The 22,905-nt window shown below is 34.6% G+C and overlaps 1 protein-coding gene across 4 annotated transcripts in view; it reads left to right on the plus strand.

Moving 5' to 3' along the window:
* SHOC2 (SHOC2 leucine rich repeat scaffold protein) overlaps window positions 1-22,905 on the plus strand; it is a 142,357-nt gene that overhangs the window by 52,685 nt on the left and 66,767 nt on the right. For all 4 annotated transcript variants that reach the window (XM_031955836.1, XM_031955837.1, XM_003755384.4 and 1 more), the window contains exon 2: window positions 9,870-10,808. In XM_031955836.1, the coding sequence (XP_031811696.1) occupies window positions 10,106-10,808 (703 nt within the window). In that variant the 5' untranslated portion in view covers window positions 9,870-10,105. The remainder of the gene's footprint in view (window positions 1-9,869; window positions 10,809-22,905) is intronic.

Genomic DNA, 22,905 nt, shown 5'->3' on the forward strand with positions numbered 1-22,905 from the left:
GGGCCTTTAAATACAGAAACTTCATAGCCCTGGGTGAAGGGGATAAACGTCCTCAGCTGCTGCATCTGGCTGCGGCAGTAGTTTGAGGACCCCTGATGTAGGTAATATGTGATTAACTATTTCCTTGTAGTTCTTGTCTGTGCAATGAGTTTGTAAACTATAAGACAGCAGAAATCTCTTCTTAATTTTTTTTCCCTTTCAGTGTTTATTTGGATTTAAATCAAAATTTCAGGGATTACTGGTAAGGAATTTTGATAGAAACCAAGTGCCCTTTTAGTAAATTATATGCAATTTATCCACACTATTGCTTTTCTTTAGATTTTGAAGCCATTGTATTAAATATGAAAATGTTTCATCTATTCATTTTATCATCTTTAGAATGATAGTATCTCATAGTATCTAATAGCATCTCAGAGCAAAAATTTTCCAGAAAAATGTATCTCACATTTTACAATAGTGGGGAAAATTAGGTTTACTGTACAAAAATTCATCTCAAGACAACTTTTCAGAAATACGTCTATCATAATCCCTTAACCTATATATAAATAAGAGACCATATTTAAATCAGATTTTTTCAATAATTAAATGTAAGAAAAAAACTTATTAGTTTGAAGAAATTTAGATTCTATTTTCTATGTAAAGATTTGTTTGTAAGACAAAAAGTGGCCAAAAGGGCACCCTTGATACAGTAATGTTTCACTTATGAATCATCTACAATATATTGTTATAAATAAGAAATTGCCTAGCTTTAATCATGTAGCAAAATACAGATTTGCTTCTCTGAAACTGGAGGAAGTCATAGAATTGTGCTGACTAGTTCCATTACAAATTTGTCTCATGTCAGCTGGGTTTTTCCTGCAGAAAGGCAATTCTCTTAACACTACCTTAACTATTTTGCTATCCTTTTTACCACAGTAACTTTTCATCTTCTCTTCTCAAGCTTCCCTTCTCTCCTCATGTCCTTCCTTGTTCTCAGTTGAAAACCTAGCTTCATATTTTACCTAGAATTGAGGTCATTTACCTTAAACTTCTCCCCCCTCCCCCTTTCCTTTTTATCTCACAACTTCATTATCCACAATTTTCTTCTTAACTTTGCTGAGAAAGTAACTCTTCTCCCTAGGGCCAACCCCTCTTACATATATCCTTGAATCCTGCCTAGAAAACCTTTACTACATATCCAACCATTTCAAACAGTTTTCACACTATTTCTCTTCTCTCTTTTTCAGGAAAGCTAGAGTTACCAGTCATCTCTCAGTTGCTGAATAAACTGGCCTTTTTTTCTCTGTTCTTATCTTTCTTGACCTCTCTATTGCAGCTGACACTGTTGACTACCATCTTTGGTTCTCTTCCTACTCATCTGTTTCTTCTCAGTCTCATTTCCTAGTTCATCTGCTTCTTGCCTACTAAATCTGGGTGTACACCAAAAATATGTCCTAGGTCATCTTCCCTTTTTACTTTGTATTTTCTCTCTGAGGCCTGATCAACTTCTATTGCTTCATTTATCATCCTGGCATAAAGTCTCCCAGAACTCTTTTTAATCCTCCTCTAGTCTCTTCTCAGCCCCTATCCTACATCACCAATTAGTTATTGATCACCTAAAATGGGATTTCCTGGAATTGCAACTCAAACTTTACTTGTCCAAAGCAGATTTCCTTTGCTCTCCTCTTCCCCTGTTTCCCCAAACCCAACCCTGTTCTCAAACTTATTTAGTATTGTCAAGGTCACTACCATCCTTTGTCACCTAATTATCATCCTTTGTCACCTAGGTTCTTAATCTTGGTGTCATTATCTACTCCTTTCACTTAGCCTATATATCTAATCAGTTGACATTGTGTCATTTTATTGTCACAGCTTTAACATGTCCCTTTTTCTTTATTTTCCCAGCCACCACCCTGTTTCTGATTCTTATCACCTCATACCTGGACCACTACAACAACATCCTCCTAATTGGTTTCCTTGCCTTAAGTCTTTCCCACATATTATTTATAAAGCTCAATCAAAGTGGTTTTCTTAAGATGTAGATCTGACCCTGTCACTACTCAATTAATTCTTAATAGCTCTCTACTAACTCTAGGATCAAATAGAATCTCTTCTCTTTGATATCTAAAGCTCTTCAAAATCTGACACCCCCCCCCCCCTTCTAGTCTTCTGATATATTATCTGTTCCACATATACTGGGGTACAACCATATTGACCTGTTTGCTCTGCCTCATGTGTCTAGTTACTTGCTATCCCCCATGAGTACAATGTTTTTCTTCCTCATCTTTGCTTTTTGGAATTGCTGGCTTTCTCATAGTTAAGAAAATGACAATAGTTACTATTTCCACTATTAAAATACTAGATATAGGAACAAAAATAAGAAAAATAAGTTAAGAGGAGCAAAATAATTTGATAAATAAAAATATAACATAAAATAATTAAAAAAATAGAAATGAAGGAAAAAAGAATTGATATTTTCCATGTTCAGGATCAGGCCTTAGCAATATAATAAAAAGTTACCATACTATTCAAATTTTTAACAATTTTATTTTTATTAACAAATTTATAGCCATACCAATTAAATTATGAATGGGATATTTTATGGAATTTGACAAAATAATAAAATTCATTTTTATGGATAAAATATAGGAAATATCAACAGTTATGAAAATAAGTAAGGAATGGTGTTGAGATGCCCATCTAAATCTAATTTTTACCACACTGATTCATGCTGGGCTTAGATTTTATCAAACCTGACAGGATTATAAGGTGTAGTATAAGGCAACTAGAATCCACCACAGTTATCTGATGATGTGTTTAAAACATAATTGTTTAGGGGCAGCTAGGTGGCACAGTGCATAGAGCACCAGCCCTGAAGGTAGGAGGACCTGACTTCAAATCTGGCCTCAGACACTTAACACTTCCTGGCTGTGTGACCCTGGGCAAGTCACTTAACCCCAATTGCCTAGCAAAAACAAAACAAAACAAAAAAATCCAACATAATTGTTAGATTTTTTTTCTCTTCCCCTGTCATTCCCGGTGTGGAAAGTACTAGAAAACATAACTATTGACTGTGAGATCAAGGATTGTTTTATTTATTTAATGCTCCTTCAATGCCTAGCACAACGCTCTTTAATGTAGTTTAAGTTAAGTGTTGCTAAAGTTGCATAGTGAGTAGATCAAGAATCTTGTAGTATTTTGGACATTTATATTCCAACACCCACTAGTAGCTTTGATGGGCTGAAGCCCCAGAGGGTGGTTAACTATTTTTAATTTCAGAATTTTGGGGGTAACTTTGAGAGTTTGTGAGTGATTTTTCTAATATTCTCATTCACAATCCCCATGAGTGTACTCCCCATTGCTTATTCTGCTGATATCAATTAGCCAGCCAGATTTCATTAGTTTTTAGCTAGTGATATTTACTAAGTAAGTATAGTAAGAACAGTTGGGAGAGAAAAAAATTTTCTTCAGAAGTCTGGAACATAATCTGCCACAAGTATATATGGAATCCAAGGGAATGTAGGCTCAAGCTTAGCACATATGGTGAAGACCAAATCCTGTTTGGATAGTCTTTTATTCCTTTATCTAGAATTCATGAATTTCCCATGGACTATGTGTATCTCCCTGATGGACTTATAGGGTCTGGACCTTTATAAAATCCTAAAGCTGTACCTTTTTGAGTGGATCTAGTTTATCCTCTGAGCTTTTGAGCTAGATTCATGTTTTTTTGGGTGCTGTTTCTCTTGATAATGTGGTCAGTGATGAAGAAAATGAGTATGACATTCCTTCTGGGTGTATTTCCTTATTGCCAATACAGGTGCCAAGCTACCACAGATGTGTTTAATTCTTTCAACTAATCCCAATGCATTTTCTTATCTGATTTCATCCAGTATCTGTAAAAACTTTACTTCTCAACAAAATTCCCAATTTCCTATCTCTTTTATGCCTTTTATGGATTGATTCTGCAACTCATTCAAACAGGCATTCTTAAAAAATTAATAGGGCATACAGCATTCTGAATGTATTAATTGGATTTGGTATGTAAGACATCTCCTTCTTAGAGTTTGTTTTATTAAACTGGATACATTGCTTAAATTATTTACTTCTTTAAAAAAATATTTTACTTACTCCCAGTTACATGTAAAACAATTTTTGAACATTTGTTTTTAAAACTTTGATTTTCTCCCTTCTTCCCCACAGAGGAGGCACATGTGAAGTTATGTAAAACTTTTCGGTAAAAGTCAAATTGAAAGAAAATCCTCCTCCTCCCCCCCAAAAAAAATCCCTCAAGAAAAAATAAAAGAGTGTGCTTCAGTCTGAATTTAGACACCATCAGTTCTTTCTCTGGGTATGGATAACATTTTTTATCATAAGAACTTCAGAGTAATATTGGATTATATTGCTGAGAATAGCATAGCACAGCTGAGCAGCCCACATTATTGCTATTACTTTGTACATAGTACACTTTCAGCCATTCCCCAATTGATGGCCATCCCCTCAATTTCTAATACTTTGTCATGAGAAAAAAACTGCTATAAATATTTTTGTACATATGGGTCTTTTTTTCTTTTTTTTTTTTTAAATTTCTTTTAGGATATATGCCTAGTAGTAGTATGCTAGGTCAAAGGGTATGAATGATTTTATAGCCCTTTGGGCATAGTTCCAAATTGTCTTCAAAATGGTTAAATAAGTTTAGAAGTCTCCCAACAATTCAGTAATGTCTCATTTTCCCTAGATTCCCTCCAACATTTGTTAATTTCCTTTTCTGGCCCTGTGGCCAATCTAATCGTTTGAATTTGCATTTCTACAATCAGTAATGAGTTAGAGTATTTTTTTTTTTTTCATATGGTTATAAACAACTTGATTGGGTCATCTAAAAACTGTTCATATCTTTTGATCATTTATCCATTGGGGAATGGCTCTTAATTTTTTTTTTTTTTTATAAATTTGACTCAGTTCCTTATATATTTGAAAAATGAGGCCTTCATCAGAGAAACTTGCTTCAAAATTCTTTTCATAAATACTATTGCTAACTGTATTTTCTTCCTGTTTTCTATTCTATTCTATTTTCTTTCTCCTTTGATTTTTTCCCCTCCTCAAAAGTGTTTAACTTCTGACTACTCCCTCCCCCAATATGCCCTTCCTTCTGTCTCCACTTTCCCTTTTCATATCCCCTCCTTTCCTACTTTCCTTCAGGATAAGATAGATTTCTGTACTCTTATTGAGGGTGTATGTTATTTCTTCTCTGAGCCAATTCTGATAAGAATAAGGTTTACTTACTCCCTCTCCCTTCTCCCTCTTCACCTCTGTTGTAAAAATTTTTTCTTCTTTTATGGCACATAATTTATGCCATTTCACCTCTCCTTTTGCCTTTCTTTCAGTACATTCCTGTCTCACTCCTTAATGTTTTTTTTTTCTTTAAATGTTATCCCTTCATATTCAATTCGCATCTGTACCATGTGTATATAAACTTCTTTCTAACTTTCTAAGAATAAGAACTGTATTCTGAGCCTAAGTCCTATATTTGAAAGGCAAATTCTGTATTCAGCTCTAGTCTTTTCATCATGAATGCTTGGAATTCCTCTATTTCATTAAATGTCCACCTTTTCTTATGAAACTTTATACTCAGTTTTTCTTGGGTAGGTGATTGTTGGTTGTAATCCTAACTCCTTTGCTTTCTGGAATATCATAGTTCTAAGCCCTCTGATCCTTTAATGTACAAGTTGCTCAATCTTTCTGATCAGGTCTCATTCAGTTTATCTTGATTATAACTCCACTATACTTAAATTGTTTCTTTCTTTTTGGATGCTTGCAATATTTTTTCCTTGACCTGGGAGTTCCAATTTGGCTATAATATTCCTGGGAGTATCTTGGGATCTCTTTTAGGGGGTTATGGGTAGATCCTTTAAATTTCTATTTTATCCTCTGATTCCAAAATATTAGGACATTTTACTTGATAATTTTTTGGAAGATGATGTCTACGCTCATTTTTTGACTATGTCTTTCAAGTAGAAAATTAAATTTTAAAATTTCTCTCTTGGATCTGTTTTTTAAGGTCATTTGTTTTTCCATTGAGATAATTCATATTGTTTTCAATTTTTAAAAATTCTTTTGGTTTTGTTTTATTGTTTCTGGATTTCTCATAAAGTCATTAGCTTCCATTTGCTCAATTCTAATTTTAAAGGAATTATTTTCCTTAGTGAACTTTTGTACCTATTTTTCCACTTGACTTATTTTGCTTTTTAAGGCATTCTCCTCTTCATTAGCTTCCTTTCCATCAGTCTCATTTCTATTCCCAGTTTTTCCCTCTATTTCTGGTACTTGATTTTCAAACTCTGTTTTGAGCTCTTTCATATCCTGGGACCAATTCTTATTTTTCTCAGAGACTTTGGATATAGGAGCTTTGACTTTATCTTCTTAGTGTGTTTTGATCTCCTAATAACTTTATATGCTCAGAATGTCTTTTGTGAGCATACATTTCATTTACTATTACTAAACTTTTAACTCTAACAAAGTTGGGCTCCATTTCCAGGTGGAGGGTGTAATGTTTCAAACTTCAGAGGTTTTGTGTGGTCTTCTCTTCTTTTGTATAATATCATGGTTCTCTGGGAGCAGGTTTCTTGGGGAGGTTTTCTGGAGGCAGCCTTAGTTTCAGTTCCGTGTAATAATCACCTCAAATGCAGCCAGCTGATAAAATCCAAACGTTTATTTTCTCCTTCCAAGTCTTGTCTCTTTCCTTGGGCCCCGTAGCTTTCTTAGAGGGCTCTCTCCCTCCTTGATTCCAAGAGCTCTTGCAGCTTGTCTTTTGTCACCTCCAGCTCCCTCTGAATCTTGGTTCTCCTCCTCTGAATCCTTTGTTCTGCCGGACTGCAGTCTCTAGCTTGTCAATCTTCGGGACTGACTGACTGACTGAAGCTCTAAGAGCTTCTTATATATGATCTCTTAAAGGTGTGAACCCAAAGGTTTTCTCCTCCTCTGAGAGAGTGGGATTGTGGGTTTCTGACTTGTGAATCTCCTGAACTCGTGAACTCCAATGTGTGAGCTAATGTGTGAACTCTCAAAGGTGTGAGCTCTAATATGTGAATTCTCCCACATCCTAAGCACACAAGCAATGTTTCCATCAGCTCTAATGAGTTAACACCTTGTTTCAATTCTGGCCCATAACAGTTTTGTGTAACTATTTTCAGAGATCCTTCTAAAGACCTGTAAGATTTCACTTCTTCCAAGATAATTTTATTCAAAGAGAAGTGTGTTTACTACTCTTCTGGCCTATACATGTACTCTTTTCTGCCCAAGAATTGTAAAGAAGTTCTGATCCACTTTTGACTGTAAGTTTTTGTGTGCTAGTGCTCTTCCTTGTGTTGGGGCTGTGAGCAAGGACTGGTCCCGGGTTGAATATGGGCAAATTAACAGAGTCCTCTCAGACCCCAAGAAACCCCTGTAATCTCTTTCTGATCAGGTATTCAACTCCTTAGTATCTGTCAACTGAGACCTCTGGAAGCCTTTAGTGCTTTTGCTGCTGCTGTTGCTGCCACCACTGAAGTGGCTTCCAAAGCCAGCTGCTGGTTTGCTGTGGTTCCATTCACACCCTAGTGCTATAAACAGTGCCCACCTTCTAAGTCAAATTTGACTGAAAGGCATGGAAACCACTAGAGCTGCCACTGACTCAGACCCTAAAGAGCACTCTTAGTTTACTGGAACAGGACTGTGTTGGTGAAACCTGTGCTGGAGCTTTGTTCACTCATCGTGGTGTGCTGACCTTCTAACTTGTCTTTGGCTGGAAAATTATTTCAATCTGTCTTTTTATGGATTCTGATGCTCTAAAATTTGTTTGGAGTCATTATTTAAAGGCATTTCAAGTAGAGAGAACTTAGATGCCTCCCTGCCTTTACACTGCCATCTTGGCTCTATCCTAACATTGCTTAAAGTAGAAATAATAGTTTTGAGTTGGAAGAGTGCTTAGAGGTCATTTAGTCCAGAAATATCACACTAAAAATGAAACTCTGTAAGCCATATATTGATTTAGAAAACCCACAAATTAACATAATTTGTGTTATTATGTTTTTACTTTGTTAGGTATTTCCCAAGTATATTTTAATCTGTTCTGGCCATCCACATTCTTCTAGATGCAAGTTTGATACCTTGGATAAAGTCTAAAACATAACTAGAAAAATGAATTTTGCTTTACATTCCTAAGAAATGGTTGTGCCATTTCTATTCAAAAATATCTACTGATTAAAACTTATTTCATTCAGAGGCAATTCATTCCATTTTTGGACAGCACTAATTGGAAATTTTTCATCATTGAAATCTGCCTTCTTGCAATTTCTATTCTGTACTACAGAATTCTATACTCTGTGGTCAACTAAACATTCTCTTTTGCTGCTTTGAGTTTTGGATATTTTGATTGAAATAGAAGGTGCCCATAGTTTCTGAATTCCATATTGAGACAGATAATATGATAAAGGACTTGTAACATTGTCATCCCTTTCTTATTACTATCATCTTTAAATTTGGGAATATTCTAGAAAATTTAGGCTGTATTGTTACATATTTTTCTTTTAGTTCTTTTAATTACATCCATGCTTATTTACCTTCCTAGCCATTTGAGCTCCCCATTTATACCTTCATGTCATCACTTTTTTTGTTATCCAACCTCAAATCTATTAATCGCTTATAATCAATCAAAAATTCCACAGAATGTCAAAGATGGTAAAGATTTTAGGACTATCTGGTCTAACTCCCATATCATACAAATGGGGGAAACTAAGGATTTAAGTGAGGAACTGGCCTACTAAGATTGTTGTTAGGGTCAAGGTATGCTGTTTTATGTACTTTTTTGTTTCTAGGACACTGTGTTGACAAGCTGTTTGTCATTTTGGTGAAACCTATGGACCCCTTTTCAGAATAATGTTTCTAAATGCATAAAATCAAATCCATAAGATTATAAGGGAAAGTGAATTATAGTAAATTAGGTATCAATTATAGTGAAATAGGTATCAAAATAAAATTATTTTTAAAAACAAATATAAGGACTCTGGGTAAAGCACTTTGGGAATAGGGGGAGCCAGATGGCTTGCTCTGGAGAAAATAGGCATTGCTTTCGGGATATACTTTTTAAATCTCATAACATCTCATGCTTAAGAATTATTTCTAATTTTATCAAGTTCTTTCCTTATCACACACCCTGGGAGGCAGGGAATATTAGGGCTGTTAGAGGCAGTGTTTTTGATTGTGTAGGAAGTTTGAGTTTTGAATTTCACTTGACTTTTGCAAAGTGTTTCTCTTTTACAGTTGAGAAAATTGATGTTCAAAGAAGTTAAGTGACTTGATCATTCAGTTATTAATGGTCAGAACTGAGATTCAGTCCCAGTTAGTTCTCTTCAAATCCTGATCCATTTTTCACCATGCTGCTTCCTTTTCTGATTCTCTTGAGATCTGTTGATCTAAGTATATTATTATCAGTAAGTGGCTGGCTAATACATTTTGTAAGCCTTAAAGTTCTATATAAATTTAAGTTATTATTAAATTCCATGAGAACTGGAATCATAAGCTTTATATCATTCCCAACATCTAGCAGAGATACATGTTTTCTTCTCTTGAACTTTGTGGAGAGCAAGCATTTATTTCCAAACATAATAACTTCCTGGATTGACTGCTATGTAGAGACAAATGTATGTACTCTATAGGATTTTAAATTCAAATTATTGAATCTTATTGGGCAAAATGGAGTAGCATTTTAGGAGACTCCTATGGAGTTACGCGGGAAGGTCTTTTTAAAGTCATGTTCTTACAGGTACTTGATACATGCATACATACACACACACACATACATATATATAAATATTTTAAAATAACCTAACATTGACTCTTTTTGTATTATATTACAGGAATTCTAATGAGCCTTTGACCTTCAACTTTTTACTAGTTGGAATGTGTTATCAAGTTTGGGTACAGTGCCTTCCGAACCAACATGTAACAGATGAATGTCACTTTATACAAGTTGCTACTTCAAGCAGCAGTTTTGACTCTGTAGGATCCCTGTATCTTCAAGCTTGAATTTCAGTTTGTTGTTGTAAATAGAATAAAAGAAGTTCATGTAGTGCTTGTTCTAGCTTGAGTCATCATGAGTAGCAGTGTAGGAAAAGAAAAAGACTGTAAAGAGAAAGATCCTAAAGTGCCGTCAGCCAAGGAAAGAGAAAAGGAGGCAAAGGCCTCTGGAGGTTTTGGAAAAGAGAGCAAAGAAAAGGAACCTAAGACCAAAGGGAAAGATGCCAAAGATGGAAAGAAAGACTCCAGTGCTGCGCAGCCAGGTGTGGCTTTTTCTGTGGACAATACTATCAAACGTCCCAATCCAGCTCCTGGGACTCGAAAAAAATCTAGCAATGCTGAAGTGATTAAAGAGCTAAACAAATGCCGGGAAGAGAATTCAATGCGATTGGACTTATCCAAGAGATCTATACACATGCTTCCTTCATCAATCAAAGAATTGACACAACTAACAGAACTATATTTGTACAGTAACAAATTACAGTCTCTCCCAGCAGAGGTAGGCTGTTTAGTGAATCTAGTAACACTGGCACTGAGTGAAAACTCACTGACCAGTTTGCCTGACTCTCTCGATAACTTGAAGAAGCTTCGCATGCTTGACCTGCGACATAACAAACTGAGGGAAATTCCTTCAGTGGTGTATAGGCTAGATTCTCTCACCACTCTTTATCTTCGTTTTAATCGAATCACTACTGTGGAAAAGGATATCAAAAATTTGTCAAAACTCATCATGCTTAGCATTCGGGAAAACAAAATCAAACAACTACCTGCTGAAATTGGTAAGAGATTTTTTTATTGTGATGTTTTTTCTTTGAAATGTTTAGTATGCTAAATGTTTTTATAAAGAATTATAGGTTTGTGTCGGTAAATTCATAAATTTCTTTTTTTTAAACCTTCATTATAAAACTTTCAGCAAATTTCAATTCTTGAGTTTTTTTTAGTAGTATCAACATGATATAATCCTAAAAACTATTGTATAAGTGTTATGACCCTCAGAATGTATATATGATGAGTTCAGACAACTTTATATAGATGTGAAGATACATCTTTGACATGAAGATTGTTCTTTTGTTAAATGGGGAAAAAAATCATAGAATCTTAGAATTGGAATGAGTTTCAGAGGTCATTCAGTTATACCTCTGCCTCCAGGTTGAAATCCCTTCACAACAGCTCTAATAGGTTATCATCAAATTTTCACCTGAACAATTCCAGCAATGAAAAAAATCTATTTCCTGCATCAGCCTATTCTGTTTGAGGACTATTCCAGTAGTAACTTTTATTTCCTTGTAATTGGTTTCAAAATGATTGCCTCATTACTACTACTTAATTGTCCTGATTCTGTCCTTTGGATTCAAACGGGATTAACTCTAACTCTTCTTCTATAACTGTTCACATATCTTGCTGCCTCAAAGTTTTATCTGCACTTTACACCCATTTCCTTTAGGATTACTCTTGATATGGCATGGCTTCATGTCCCTTAAAACCATATTTTTAATTTACCCTGAATCTAGCCTACCTAATCAATGTCCGTCCTAAAATATGGCGTATAAAACCAAACATTAGTTCAAGAATGGTTTGAACAGTGCAAAAAAATATTGGGACTGTCATTTAATTTGTCTTAAATATCTTTCATAAGACATTTTTGGCTGCTATATCAAACCACTGATTAGTGATGCTTGTTACACACACACACACACACACACACACACACACAAATTTCTCACATGATCTGCTTAACTATATCTTCCCTATCCTTCCCCCCCTTTTCTAAATAGAGGGCAGCTAGTGGCATAATAGATAGGGCCCTGGCTCTAGAGTTAGGAAATCTGTGTTCATATCCAGCCTAGCAATGTAATAAGCCTAGGCAATTTATTGAATGTCTGACTCAGATTCCTCATCTATAAAATCAGGTTAATAGTATCAGCTAATTCTCAGGATTGGTAGGAAAATAAATGAGTTAATATTGGTAAAAAAAAAAAAAGTGTACATTGCTATATGAATGCTTATTCTCTCCCTCTTTTCCTTTTAAATGGAGTTACATCAAAAAGTTTACATTCTGTGATTAGAGTTATTACTGTATGTGTGTGTATATATATATATATATATATATATATATGTAAATATACTGTGCATACTTAACAGATGGCTATTGAATGAATTTGTTGAAAAGAATGTTATTCATATGTTCCATAGAGTGAACAAATAATAAATAAATGGTAACCTATAGGACTTAAAGAGTTGAAAGAGACAGAGATAATCTAGTACAGTTTTCTCATTTTATTCTTCAAGAAGAATCTAATGGGCAAAATGGCTTTCCTTTGATCTTTGCACCTCCTGCCCCAAGGTATTGGCTTGCCTTTTCATTTCTATTATTGCTTAATCATTTCTTCTTATTCCTCTATACTTGTTAGTCCTTTTCAGTTTGGCTTCTGTCTTCACCATTCTACAGAAGCTGCCTTCTCCAGGACCACTAATTTTTTTTTTTTTATGTGATGTCTAATTATCTTTTGTCTATATTTATCCTTTTTGTGAACTACTACAACTTCTATGTTCTTTTTCCCTTGGCTTTTATAGCATTTTGTTTTTTTCTGCTTTTGACTATTTCTGAACCTTCCTTTGCTTCCTTAAGTATGAATATACTCCATGATTCTGTCTTAGAACCTCATTGTTTTTCACTCTTGTTAGAAACAAGATGACTCTGAAAGTCAGTTAACGGAGAGAAAGTTGCCCTCTCTCTAAAAGGAAGAGAGGGAGCACTAGGTACAGAAACGGGCAAGCTTCATGCTGTTAATTTGCTACAGTTCCCCTCCCCCAAAGAATGAATAAGTCATTTCTCCTTAGGGTTACATCATTTCTTACATGCTACTCCTAACATGTTTCCCCTCTTTCATCATATACCCCATGTTCTGTTAATGAGGTTTTAATTCCAATTCTATTCATGAGGCTTCTTAATAAGCAAGTTCAATAAAGAAAAGCCTTTTCCTGATTCTCGAACCTAGTCAGTTAAAGCCAGTTTCCAGCCTAGACATCTTTATCAAAAGTTTAGAGCCGAGGGAGTCTCTTCTTCTTGAAAGCTCATTGGTCAGAGATACTTTTTTTACATTATCTTGAGGCTTACAACACTCTGTTGAAACTTAGTTTTTCAATTACTCATTTTTTGTTCAAGGTTTCTAAGGAATTGAATTTTAACTGTTCTGTGGAAACTTAACCCTAGTATGTCTCTCACACCCTGCCTTTTCTTTCCTTGTTGAATCTACCAAAATGGCTTAAATTAAAACCTCTGAGCAAGTGACTTATAATTCTTTTTGCCTTTCTCCAACCTCTCCTCAGAATTCTTCTTATATTTTGACTAACTTGATTCTCTTCTCTAAAATGTCATACTTTCCATTATTTCCCATATGTCATAGTCTTGTATGTGTACTTTTATTAACTAGCTGGTCTTTTGAAAGTAGGGTCTTTGTTGTATCTTTATATTAAACTGCAGAGTTTAGCACAGTGATTTGCAGGTACTTGCTGTTTTTCATTATTTTGTGTTTTCATTGAATAGGCTATTGTTTGTAGTGATATGAATCTTGGATTCTTAAACTTTTCCCATCTATAACCCCTTTTTTGCCTGAGAAATTTTTATGTGACCCCTCCCCCCCCCCCCCCCCCCCCCCCCCCCCCCGGCATACAGTTATATAAAATAAGTATACAAATCAAACATTGATAATAAATTTTGCAACCCCACTTTTGGTTATAAGACCCAATAGGGGATTGACAACCAAGTTTAAGAAGCTAGGGCGTAGATTATCAGAAACTTTGCTTTCCTAATGATTTTATAAAAATAATTTTAAAAAAATCTTTGAGTTTATTAGAAAATACAGCACAGAAACAAAATAAAATTTTTGTGTACTTTATTTTCATTCAAGGTGGTGATGAATAAAAATAAGTAATCTTAATGCTTATATAAACATGGAAAAATTGAAATATATTTTTTTAAAACATTGTTCACCAATGATTTTATAGCTGAAATATTTGTCATTATTTTATTAAATGCTGCTTCTAATATGGACGCCAGAGCTTTGAATTATTTATTTGCTTTCCATTTGTTTGACTCTATAGCTGGATATAATTATATCTCATTTTTTCCCCCTAGACCTGTGATTTTATTTATACTGGCATCAGCAGTTTATTTGCATTGTAGAGATAATAAATCTGTAGTTCTCAAAGGGTGTGTCTCAAGTACTTCCTAACTAGAGCTCCATATTCCCCATTCTCTGCATTCAGTTGCAGATTTTTCTCCACTTAGTGTGTCATAAGGTCAGCAGATCTGCTAGTGGATGTACATAGAAGTAGTGAAGGAAGGGAAATGCTAGAGTCTCAAGTCCCACTAATTGGTCTCCAAATCTGACAAGTTGAGAATGCTTCTTTATTGCTAAACCTTCAGCATCTTCATGTTAAAAAATATTGGTCTGAGAGCAAACCCCCCCAAAGAAACAACATTTGATATATCCTTTTAGGTAGATAAATTATCCATTAAGAGTTTGTGTCTTATGGACACATAGCTAATTTCTGTAAGATGCAGGACTTTAGCCCAGGATAGTTTTCTATTCATTACATTACACTACCTTTTATTTGGCTTTTGTATTTCACACAGAAGTATATTTGAAGAGGCTGACATGTTAGTAATTATAGCCCAGTATTCAGTTTTTGATGGAAGACTTGGAATCAGCTATTACACAGAGAAGTACTTTGTTCCTTTTTTTATTACAATAATATAATCATAATTTTGAAATTATGTACACATTTAGGTAGAGACCAATACAAATAATTATGATACTCTTAATGCTATTCCATGTAAGAAATTAAGGATTTGTGGTTTGGAATTAAAGTGAGAACTGTGAATAGAAAATAGTAAAAGTGATCTCGAGTCAGATAACAAGCATATGAATATGAAGAACCAGAGATACTATACTTGACAGAATCCAGGAAAAACTTAGACTAGTAGTGTATCTCCTTTCAGTAATGCTGTCTGTCATTTTGACTGTTTTCATTTTTAAATTTACGAAGTGAGTGACTTAAGAAAATTCTAATCTTGCTCATTCCTAAAGTACTTTCATTATTCTCAGTGTAGGTCTAGACAAGATGCTGGTGGCCTCCTGAGCAGAGAATGGAGCAAATGCAAGAGACTATAAAATTGACAACATAAAGTAGTTGAGTAGATATGGGAAGTAAGAGATAGGAATGAGACAAAAATGACTGAATTTGCAAATCTAGATAACATGAAGAATGGTGATAGTCTGGTATAAATTGGGAAATTTGGAAAAGGAAACTAATCTAGAGAGAAATGATGTTGAATTTGATATACTAGTCCCAGGGCATCAGGTTCATCAAGATCTTCCTCCCTTACCTCCACAAGTAAAATTAGTTGTAGAATTTTGACTATTTTTTCATTAGGCCAGACTGCCTATCTTAACAACTAACCTGGACTATAGTTATCTTCAGCAATCTGAAACATTTAAGTAGATATGTTTTTACTTTGGGTGGAGTTCTAGGTATGTCATATAGTTCTGACTCATAGGTTAGACTACAAAGGCAGGCAATTGCTCTTCTTAGGCTTAAATACTAAACTTGATTTGTTACTTGTATAGTTAGGACAAGGAAAACATAAGTTCAGTTTTACTTTGGACACATTGGCTTTGTGACTTAGGCACTCATTGCCCCAGGTAGTCTATGACTGATAAATTGCAAAACAAGTGCCAACTTGCATTAGTAGAGGGAGTTTCCTGACCAAGAGGGCCCATGTCAATGAAATCATAGGTCTGACTTAAAAAAAAGTTGGACACACTAGATTAGATGAAGGAACATCACTTTGTATGAGGAAACTTTACTTTGTTAAGTATTGGTTCTTTTTTCTATTTTGAGTCTGCATTTTTCTTTCTTGAATTTAAGATCAGTTATTGGAACATAAAAAAAAAAGATAAATACAACTACCAAAGAAACTGCAAGTGATGGTATAAATCATCTAATCTTTAGAGGTGGTTAAAAAAAAAGAAACTAAAAAGACAAAGATACCTTTTGGGTTTTAAAAAAAAAAAAAAGGACCCTTAAGAGATTTCTTTGTGAAAGTACACAAAAGGATACAGATGAAAGTAGATGTAAAGCCACTGGAGAAATGATGGTGGATGAGCAGTCTTGAAACACCATGGACTAACATTACCTCCTTATTCCCTATCAATCAAAGTATTATGTGAGAGTCTCTATAACTAAATTACATTAATAAAAGGAGAAAGAGTAGGTAGAGAATAGAGGGGAATATATCTTACAGCCTAATCAATTCCATTGGCAAAAAAAAAAAATGAGATATGCTAACTTTTAAAATCTATTATTAGAAAATCTATTATTAGAAAAAGGGCTATGGGAAAGTTATGGCTTACAAAAGGACATTGAAACAGGAGGAAATAAAAGGGAAAATCTTGATTCATTGGGAGGGAGAGAAGTTTCACCAAAGAACACTCTAGTGGGAGGGGTGAAATCTGTAATGGGGGGTGAACCTTAAAATCTGCAGGAAAATGTACAGAACAAAACTACTTCTTCTGAGAGTACTTATTTTCTTTGTCCATGGACAACCTCTTGCCTGAGAAGAGAAATTAGATTTCTGGAGTATAGCTGTCAAACAGAAAGGTGGGAGAATACAGCTTCAGAGAGGACATTGCTTAGCAGAGCAGAAAGAAAATAATCATGGGGAAGAGAAAGGGTAGAATTGCACTAGACAAATTGGAACACAGGGGAATTTCTATCATGAGGCAATGATTATTTTTTAATCCTCATGAATTTATATATCTGAAAATGAGGCATAGTAGGGGAAAAAAAGGATGAGGTGACTGGAACTGCAAGGCAGTGACATAGAAATTGATTAGAAGAGGGAACTTAAACTTGATACTTCAGAAAATTTTGAATCTCCATTTTGAGCAAGGACTCAAATAAATCATGCTTTATTACTCTGAACTTTTCCTGCATGTCTCTCATCTCTGTTTCCATGGTCTCTCTCTTCTATTCCATCACTCTCTTTGTGAATTACTTCTAGAATCTTAGACTTTGCCACTATATTTCAGCTATCTTCCTCGTTAGGCATTCTTTTCCCATTGATAAATTCCATCGGCAACTTTTTTTTTTGAGAAAGGTCCCAGACTAGTCATTCTTTACTCTTTAGATTTTGTCATTATGCTTTAGCTACTTCCCTTCTTTTTCCTCTTGCCATGTTTTTTGTATTGTATTTCCCATTAGAATGTAAGCTTTTTGAGAGCAGGGATTGTCTTTCTTGCTGTTTGTATTTATATTATCTTTAATGCTTAGCGCAATACACAGTAGGTGCTTAATAAATGCTTGCTTACTAAGTGCTTATTGCTGTGAATCAATTTGACTAATTTCATGAGGAATGCAAAGAAGCTAAGACAGATAAGTGGCAGAGTGGAAAAAGCTTTGGGCCCTAGAGTCAGGAACATTTGAGTTGTTATACAACTTCATCTGAGATGAGATAATGTTTGTTTAAAGCACTTAGCATAGTGCTTGGGGAAAAAAAAATAACAGGTGCCATAATAAAAATTCTCTTCTTCTTCTTTAAAAAAGGGAATAAGTATTTAAATTTTAAGACAAAGAACATTTAGAATGAATAAAAACTGAATAAATTAATGAAGGGAAGATAAAGAAATCCTTTAAAAAGTGCAGAAATAGAAAATGCTTCTACTCTTCCCCCAGAGAAATTGAAGCAGGGGTTAATAGGGAGAGCTGGATGTAGATTTTGAATTAACCACTTAACAGAGGGAGAAAGCAAGGGAAAAAGAGTAGAAAAACTCCATAATTATATGAAAGGAAAGCAATTAGTTAAATAAAACTTTAAAATCAGGAAAAGATTTAAAAAGAAGATAGGATGGTATAGAAGATGAAGAATAGAGAACCTTTGGGAGTTTGGTGGCCTTAAAGCTGTCTAAGCAAAATTAATCCACAGGTACAGAGTACAAGATTTCCAAAGGGGAGAGGAACATAAAAGAAAATCAAATTCAGAAAAAAAATGTGAGAAACAAATGAAGGAAATGATAAATCTAACTCTCATAACTTTAAAGATGAATAGACTAAAAATCCACAAATGAAAAGATTACACAAATCAAAGCCCCACAATTTAATTACAAGAAACATCTAAAAGCAAAGACATCTCTAGAATAAAAATGAGACTGGAACAAACAAATTTACTATGCATCAGAGGAATACAAAAAACCAAAACCAAACCAGAAGTTACAATGATGGTATTAGAAAAAGCAAAAGTAAAAATTAACAATATAAAAAGATAAAGGAGGAAATTGCATTATGCTGAAAAAAAGCATGGACAACATATGAATACCTTAAAGTCTGTAGGAAAATGGTACAGAACAAGACTACTTAGTTCTTCTGAGAGTACTTGTTTTCTGTGTCCATGGCCAACCTCTTCCCTAAGGAGATAAATTGGAGTTCTGGAGTACAGCTGGCACACAGAAAGGTGGGAGAACAGAGCTTCAGAAAAGACATTGCTTAGTAGATCAGAAAGAAAATAATCAAGGGGAGGAGAAAGGATAGAATTGTACTACATATATTCATACATAGGTGCTCCAAGTAGCAGAGCACCCAGCTTTATAAAGAAAAATTCACTGAATTCCATGAAGACATAGCACAGTAATAGGAAACTATTTGAACATGGGGTAAATGTAATATATCAATAGGAAGGAAAATAAAAAATTGAATAAATTGATGTAGAAATTAGAGCCAAAAAGCTTATGGAATTATTGTAATGGAACTACTTAAGAATGTGCATATTCTCAGCACCACATTGAAACTAACCATGTATTAGGGCAAAGAAAAATTGAAAAATGAATATGAAAAGAAATACTAAGCACATTCTTTACAGAATATATTAGAAGAAAAATCTTAATTGGAGGAGTACCTACAATATAATTGGAGATTCCAAAATGAAATCTTGTAAAACCTGTGGATAAAAGAGTAAGTCATAGGAATAATAATTATGTCAAAGACAGGATTAATGAAGAAACAACATATCCACCAAAATTTCTGTATAATACAGTATACTTGTGTCCAAGAGTATTTGCAAAAAACAAACAGAATCAATATCTAATAAGACAGAGTATTTTGTAAATCCCCATGAGAGCACAGAACCTGAACCCAAATGGTTAAAGAGAGAAATAAAAATCATGAAAGCAGAACTTGTCGTCCACACAGCAGAAATAGTTGGCAGAATAGCAGGGGAAAAAAAAAAGAAAAAAGAAAAAAACAAACAAACCCTGAATCCAAACTAACAAACCTTTCCAAAGAAACAAAAGAGAAAACAATCAATTGGGAATACTAATATGCAGAAATAATGGACAATTGTGGTAGGAGAGAAGTAAAATTAATCAAAAGTGTCCCAAAAGAACAAGACAGATAAAAAAAGTCTGAACATCACAATGCAAGATAAGATAAAAGAAAACTGCCCAGAACATGGAAAATAGTCAATTGGAAGAATTCAGAGATGTCCTCTAGGAAAAACTAAACCATAAAAACACTCATATTGCAAACTCTGAGATGATGATTTCAATGACAATAAATTCGATAAGTAATCAAGAGAATTATCTTCAAATGTAATAGGCACAGAGGATTCTGGGAAGATAGCAGAATAATGTAGGGAATTATGTGGCTCTTTCAAATTTCCCCACAAACATAATTAAAAATATTGCCAAAAAGAAAACTTTGAGAGCCAGCAATAATTAAAAGAAGGGTGAACAATTTTACGGTAGTTTATTTGAGGCAACTTGGGAGGATATTTGGAAAGACCAAATCTCCTTTCCACTTTCCTATCCTTAATTGAAGTGCACACACCTCCAGGCAGATAAAGCAGAATCAACAGGTATAAAACCTGCAGGGCAGCTCAGTCAACAAACAGAAGTCCTCAGCTATGTAGACTGAGCCTCATCTTCAGGGACTTTCTCCAGACTTGACAGAATCAAGGATCAGGCAGCATCACTGATGAAGGGGGGGAGATACAAAGGACCTTCAGTGAATTAGTGTCTAAGACTGATGACCAGATGTGGTCCCAGTCTGTGGCTCTTGGCCAAGAGAAACACATGTGGTGGTTGTAGAAAGTGGGACTCTGCTGGCTATGGGCACTCACAGAAAAACAGAATTCCTGATTTTGGTTCCGGAACAAAGCAATGAACTAAAGGTTACAACTTTGGGAGGGATTAGAAGGAAAAACATTTGTGTTTACAGCATTTCAGGAGGCCCTGATCTTTGCTTAGGTATGGAGAGGAGTACCTAAGATCAAGTTCCTCAGAGAAAGCTCTGATAAAAACAGCACATAAAACCTGAAGTCTGGGTTATTATCCTTTACACCTTAGGACCAATGCCCAACTTTTAACATAATTCTAACAGACAAGAAATAAGTCACTAAAAAAAATGAGTAAGCAAAAGAGAGAACTCAATCATGTGTAGCTACTTTAGTGACCCAGAAGCTTTGAGTTCAAACTCAGAAGTTAGTGAAGGGAAAATAGTTACTTGTAAAGCTTTTCTTATAAAGAAAAAAGCAAAATGGTCCCAAGCCTCAAAAAAGTTCTTGGAAGAGCTTAAAAAGGACTTTAAAAATAAAATAAGAGAGATTAAGGAAAAATTAGAAAACTATAAATAATAGTATGTAAAAAAATCAAGTAACTTAAAAAAATTATCAATAGTATTTTATTTTTCTAAATACATGTAAAAATAGTTTTTCTTCCTCTCTCCTCCTCCTCCCTCAAGACAGCAGGTAATCTAATATAGTTTAAATATGTGCAGTTCTTTTAAACATATTTCTATTTTTGTCATATTGTGCAAGAAAAATCCAGATGAAAAGGGAAAAAAAATCATGAAAAGGGAGAAAAAAAGTAGGCAAATAAAAACAATAAAAGGTGAAAATACTGTGCTTTGATTTACATTCACTCTTCCTAGTTCTCTACATGGATGTGTATGGCAGAACAATCAAGTAACTTAAGAAAACAAAGTCAACCAATTAGGGGAAAAAAAAAATCCAAAAACATAGAGAAGAAAATAATGCTTTAAAAATTAGAGTTGGACAAGGAGAAACTAATGATTTCATAAGATATCAAGAAATAATAAAATCAAAAGAATAAGAATATGAAACCTCTCATTAGAAAAACTAACTTGGAGAAAAATAGATCAAAGAGAGACACAAGGTAAAAATCGGTGGACTACCTAGAAGTTAAAGTTTTGTAAAAAAAGAGGTTAGATACCACATTTTAAGAAATTATTCAGGAAAATTACTTTGGAATTTTAGAATGAGAGGATAAAATAGAGGTTATTTTTTGATTGCCATTTGGAAGAGATTCCAAGATGAAAATTTATAAGATCTTCATAGCTATGTTTTGAAGCTCCCAGATCAAGGAGAAAATACTACCAGTAGCTAGGAAAAAAATTAATTTAAATACTATGAAGCTTCAGTCAGGATAAGTAGTTGTCCACCTGAGACAACTGGGAAGATATTTGGAAAGACCACAAAGCTAATACAAGATTTAGCAGTTTCTGCATTAAAAGACTGAACGTCATATAATATTATATTTCAGAGATTGTAACCAAAACAAAATTTGTAATGAAGAATAATTTGCCTAGCAAAACTGAGTATAATTCTAATGGGAAAAAATCTAATGGGAAAAAGGACATTTAGATATTTCTAACAAATACCAGAACTGAAGGGCAAATATAACCTAATAGATTCAGAAGAAACATTAGAAGGTAAACTTTAAGGACCAATTATAAAGGATTTAATAAAGTCAAAATATTTACTTCTTACATGGGAAAACAATCAGTATCTCTTAAGAATATCATCATTACTTACATAGCTTATATACATAGAAGGGTCGGTGTTGAATATGATGGGATAATCCCCAAAATAAAATTAAGTAGGGAAAAGATGAAGTGGAGCCATTATCTCATACAAATGAGGTATAAAAAATTGTTGTAGTGAAAGGCAGGAGGCTGGAAGGCTGGAAGTGCCTAGAACCTTATTCTCAGCAGAACCTGGGTTAAAGAAGGAAAAATGGAAAGGACTCTGAGAAAATGGGAGCAATTAGATCAGAAAATGTTCAGCTCTCCAGATTTCCTCCACAGAAAAAGATAGGACATTGCTACAGAGGGAATATAGAGCAGTGGAAATACACAAAAGTTAGGTTAAACCCCTGGGGGCAGCTGGAGTTGGGAGACAGTCTCAGCCTTAGAAATTTTCATCTCACACACAATGTTTATGGCTGGGAGGGAGGTCTTGACATCAGAGTTGGAGAAGATTGAAAGACCTTCAACTGTCTAGTCATGTCAAGCACAACTGTACTGACCAAACATGTTCTTGGCTGGGCTGCTGCTCCTAGTTGGCAACTACCTGGGGAGTGCAGTAGAAAGAAGAGGGGGAGGAGGGATCCTATTCTCTGTGGTCACCAGCAGGAGAACAGAGTCCTTGGTCTTAGTTCCAGGGCTTGAGAGCTAGATAGACAGCTGTATATTGCAGCCACTGGGGGGCCTGCAGGAAGTAAGATCACAGGTGGGACTTCTTGACCAGGGACTCCAGTTTAGTAGTGGAGAGGAGAGCCTAAGATTGAGCCCCAGAACAGACTTCAGAAAATAGCAGAATAACCTGAGCTTTGGGACATTATTTTGCATACCTCTGGACTACAACTTGATCACACTAATAGTTGCTAAAAAATAAAACAAAACAATAAAGCAAAATAAAAATGAGCAAGCAAAGAAAAAAGAATCTAAGAAAGAGAAATTGGTGGAAAATTAAGAGCAATCCAAGAAATTAAGTTAACTGATTTGAAATAGAAAACCAAA

Source organism: Sarcophilus harrisii, chromosome 2 (assembly GCF_902635505.1).
Source record: "Sarcophilus harrisii chromosome 2, mSarHar1.11, whole genome shotgun sequence".
NCBI lineage: Eukaryota > Metazoa > Chordata > Mammalia > Dasyuromorphia > Dasyuridae > Sarcophilus > Sarcophilus harrisii.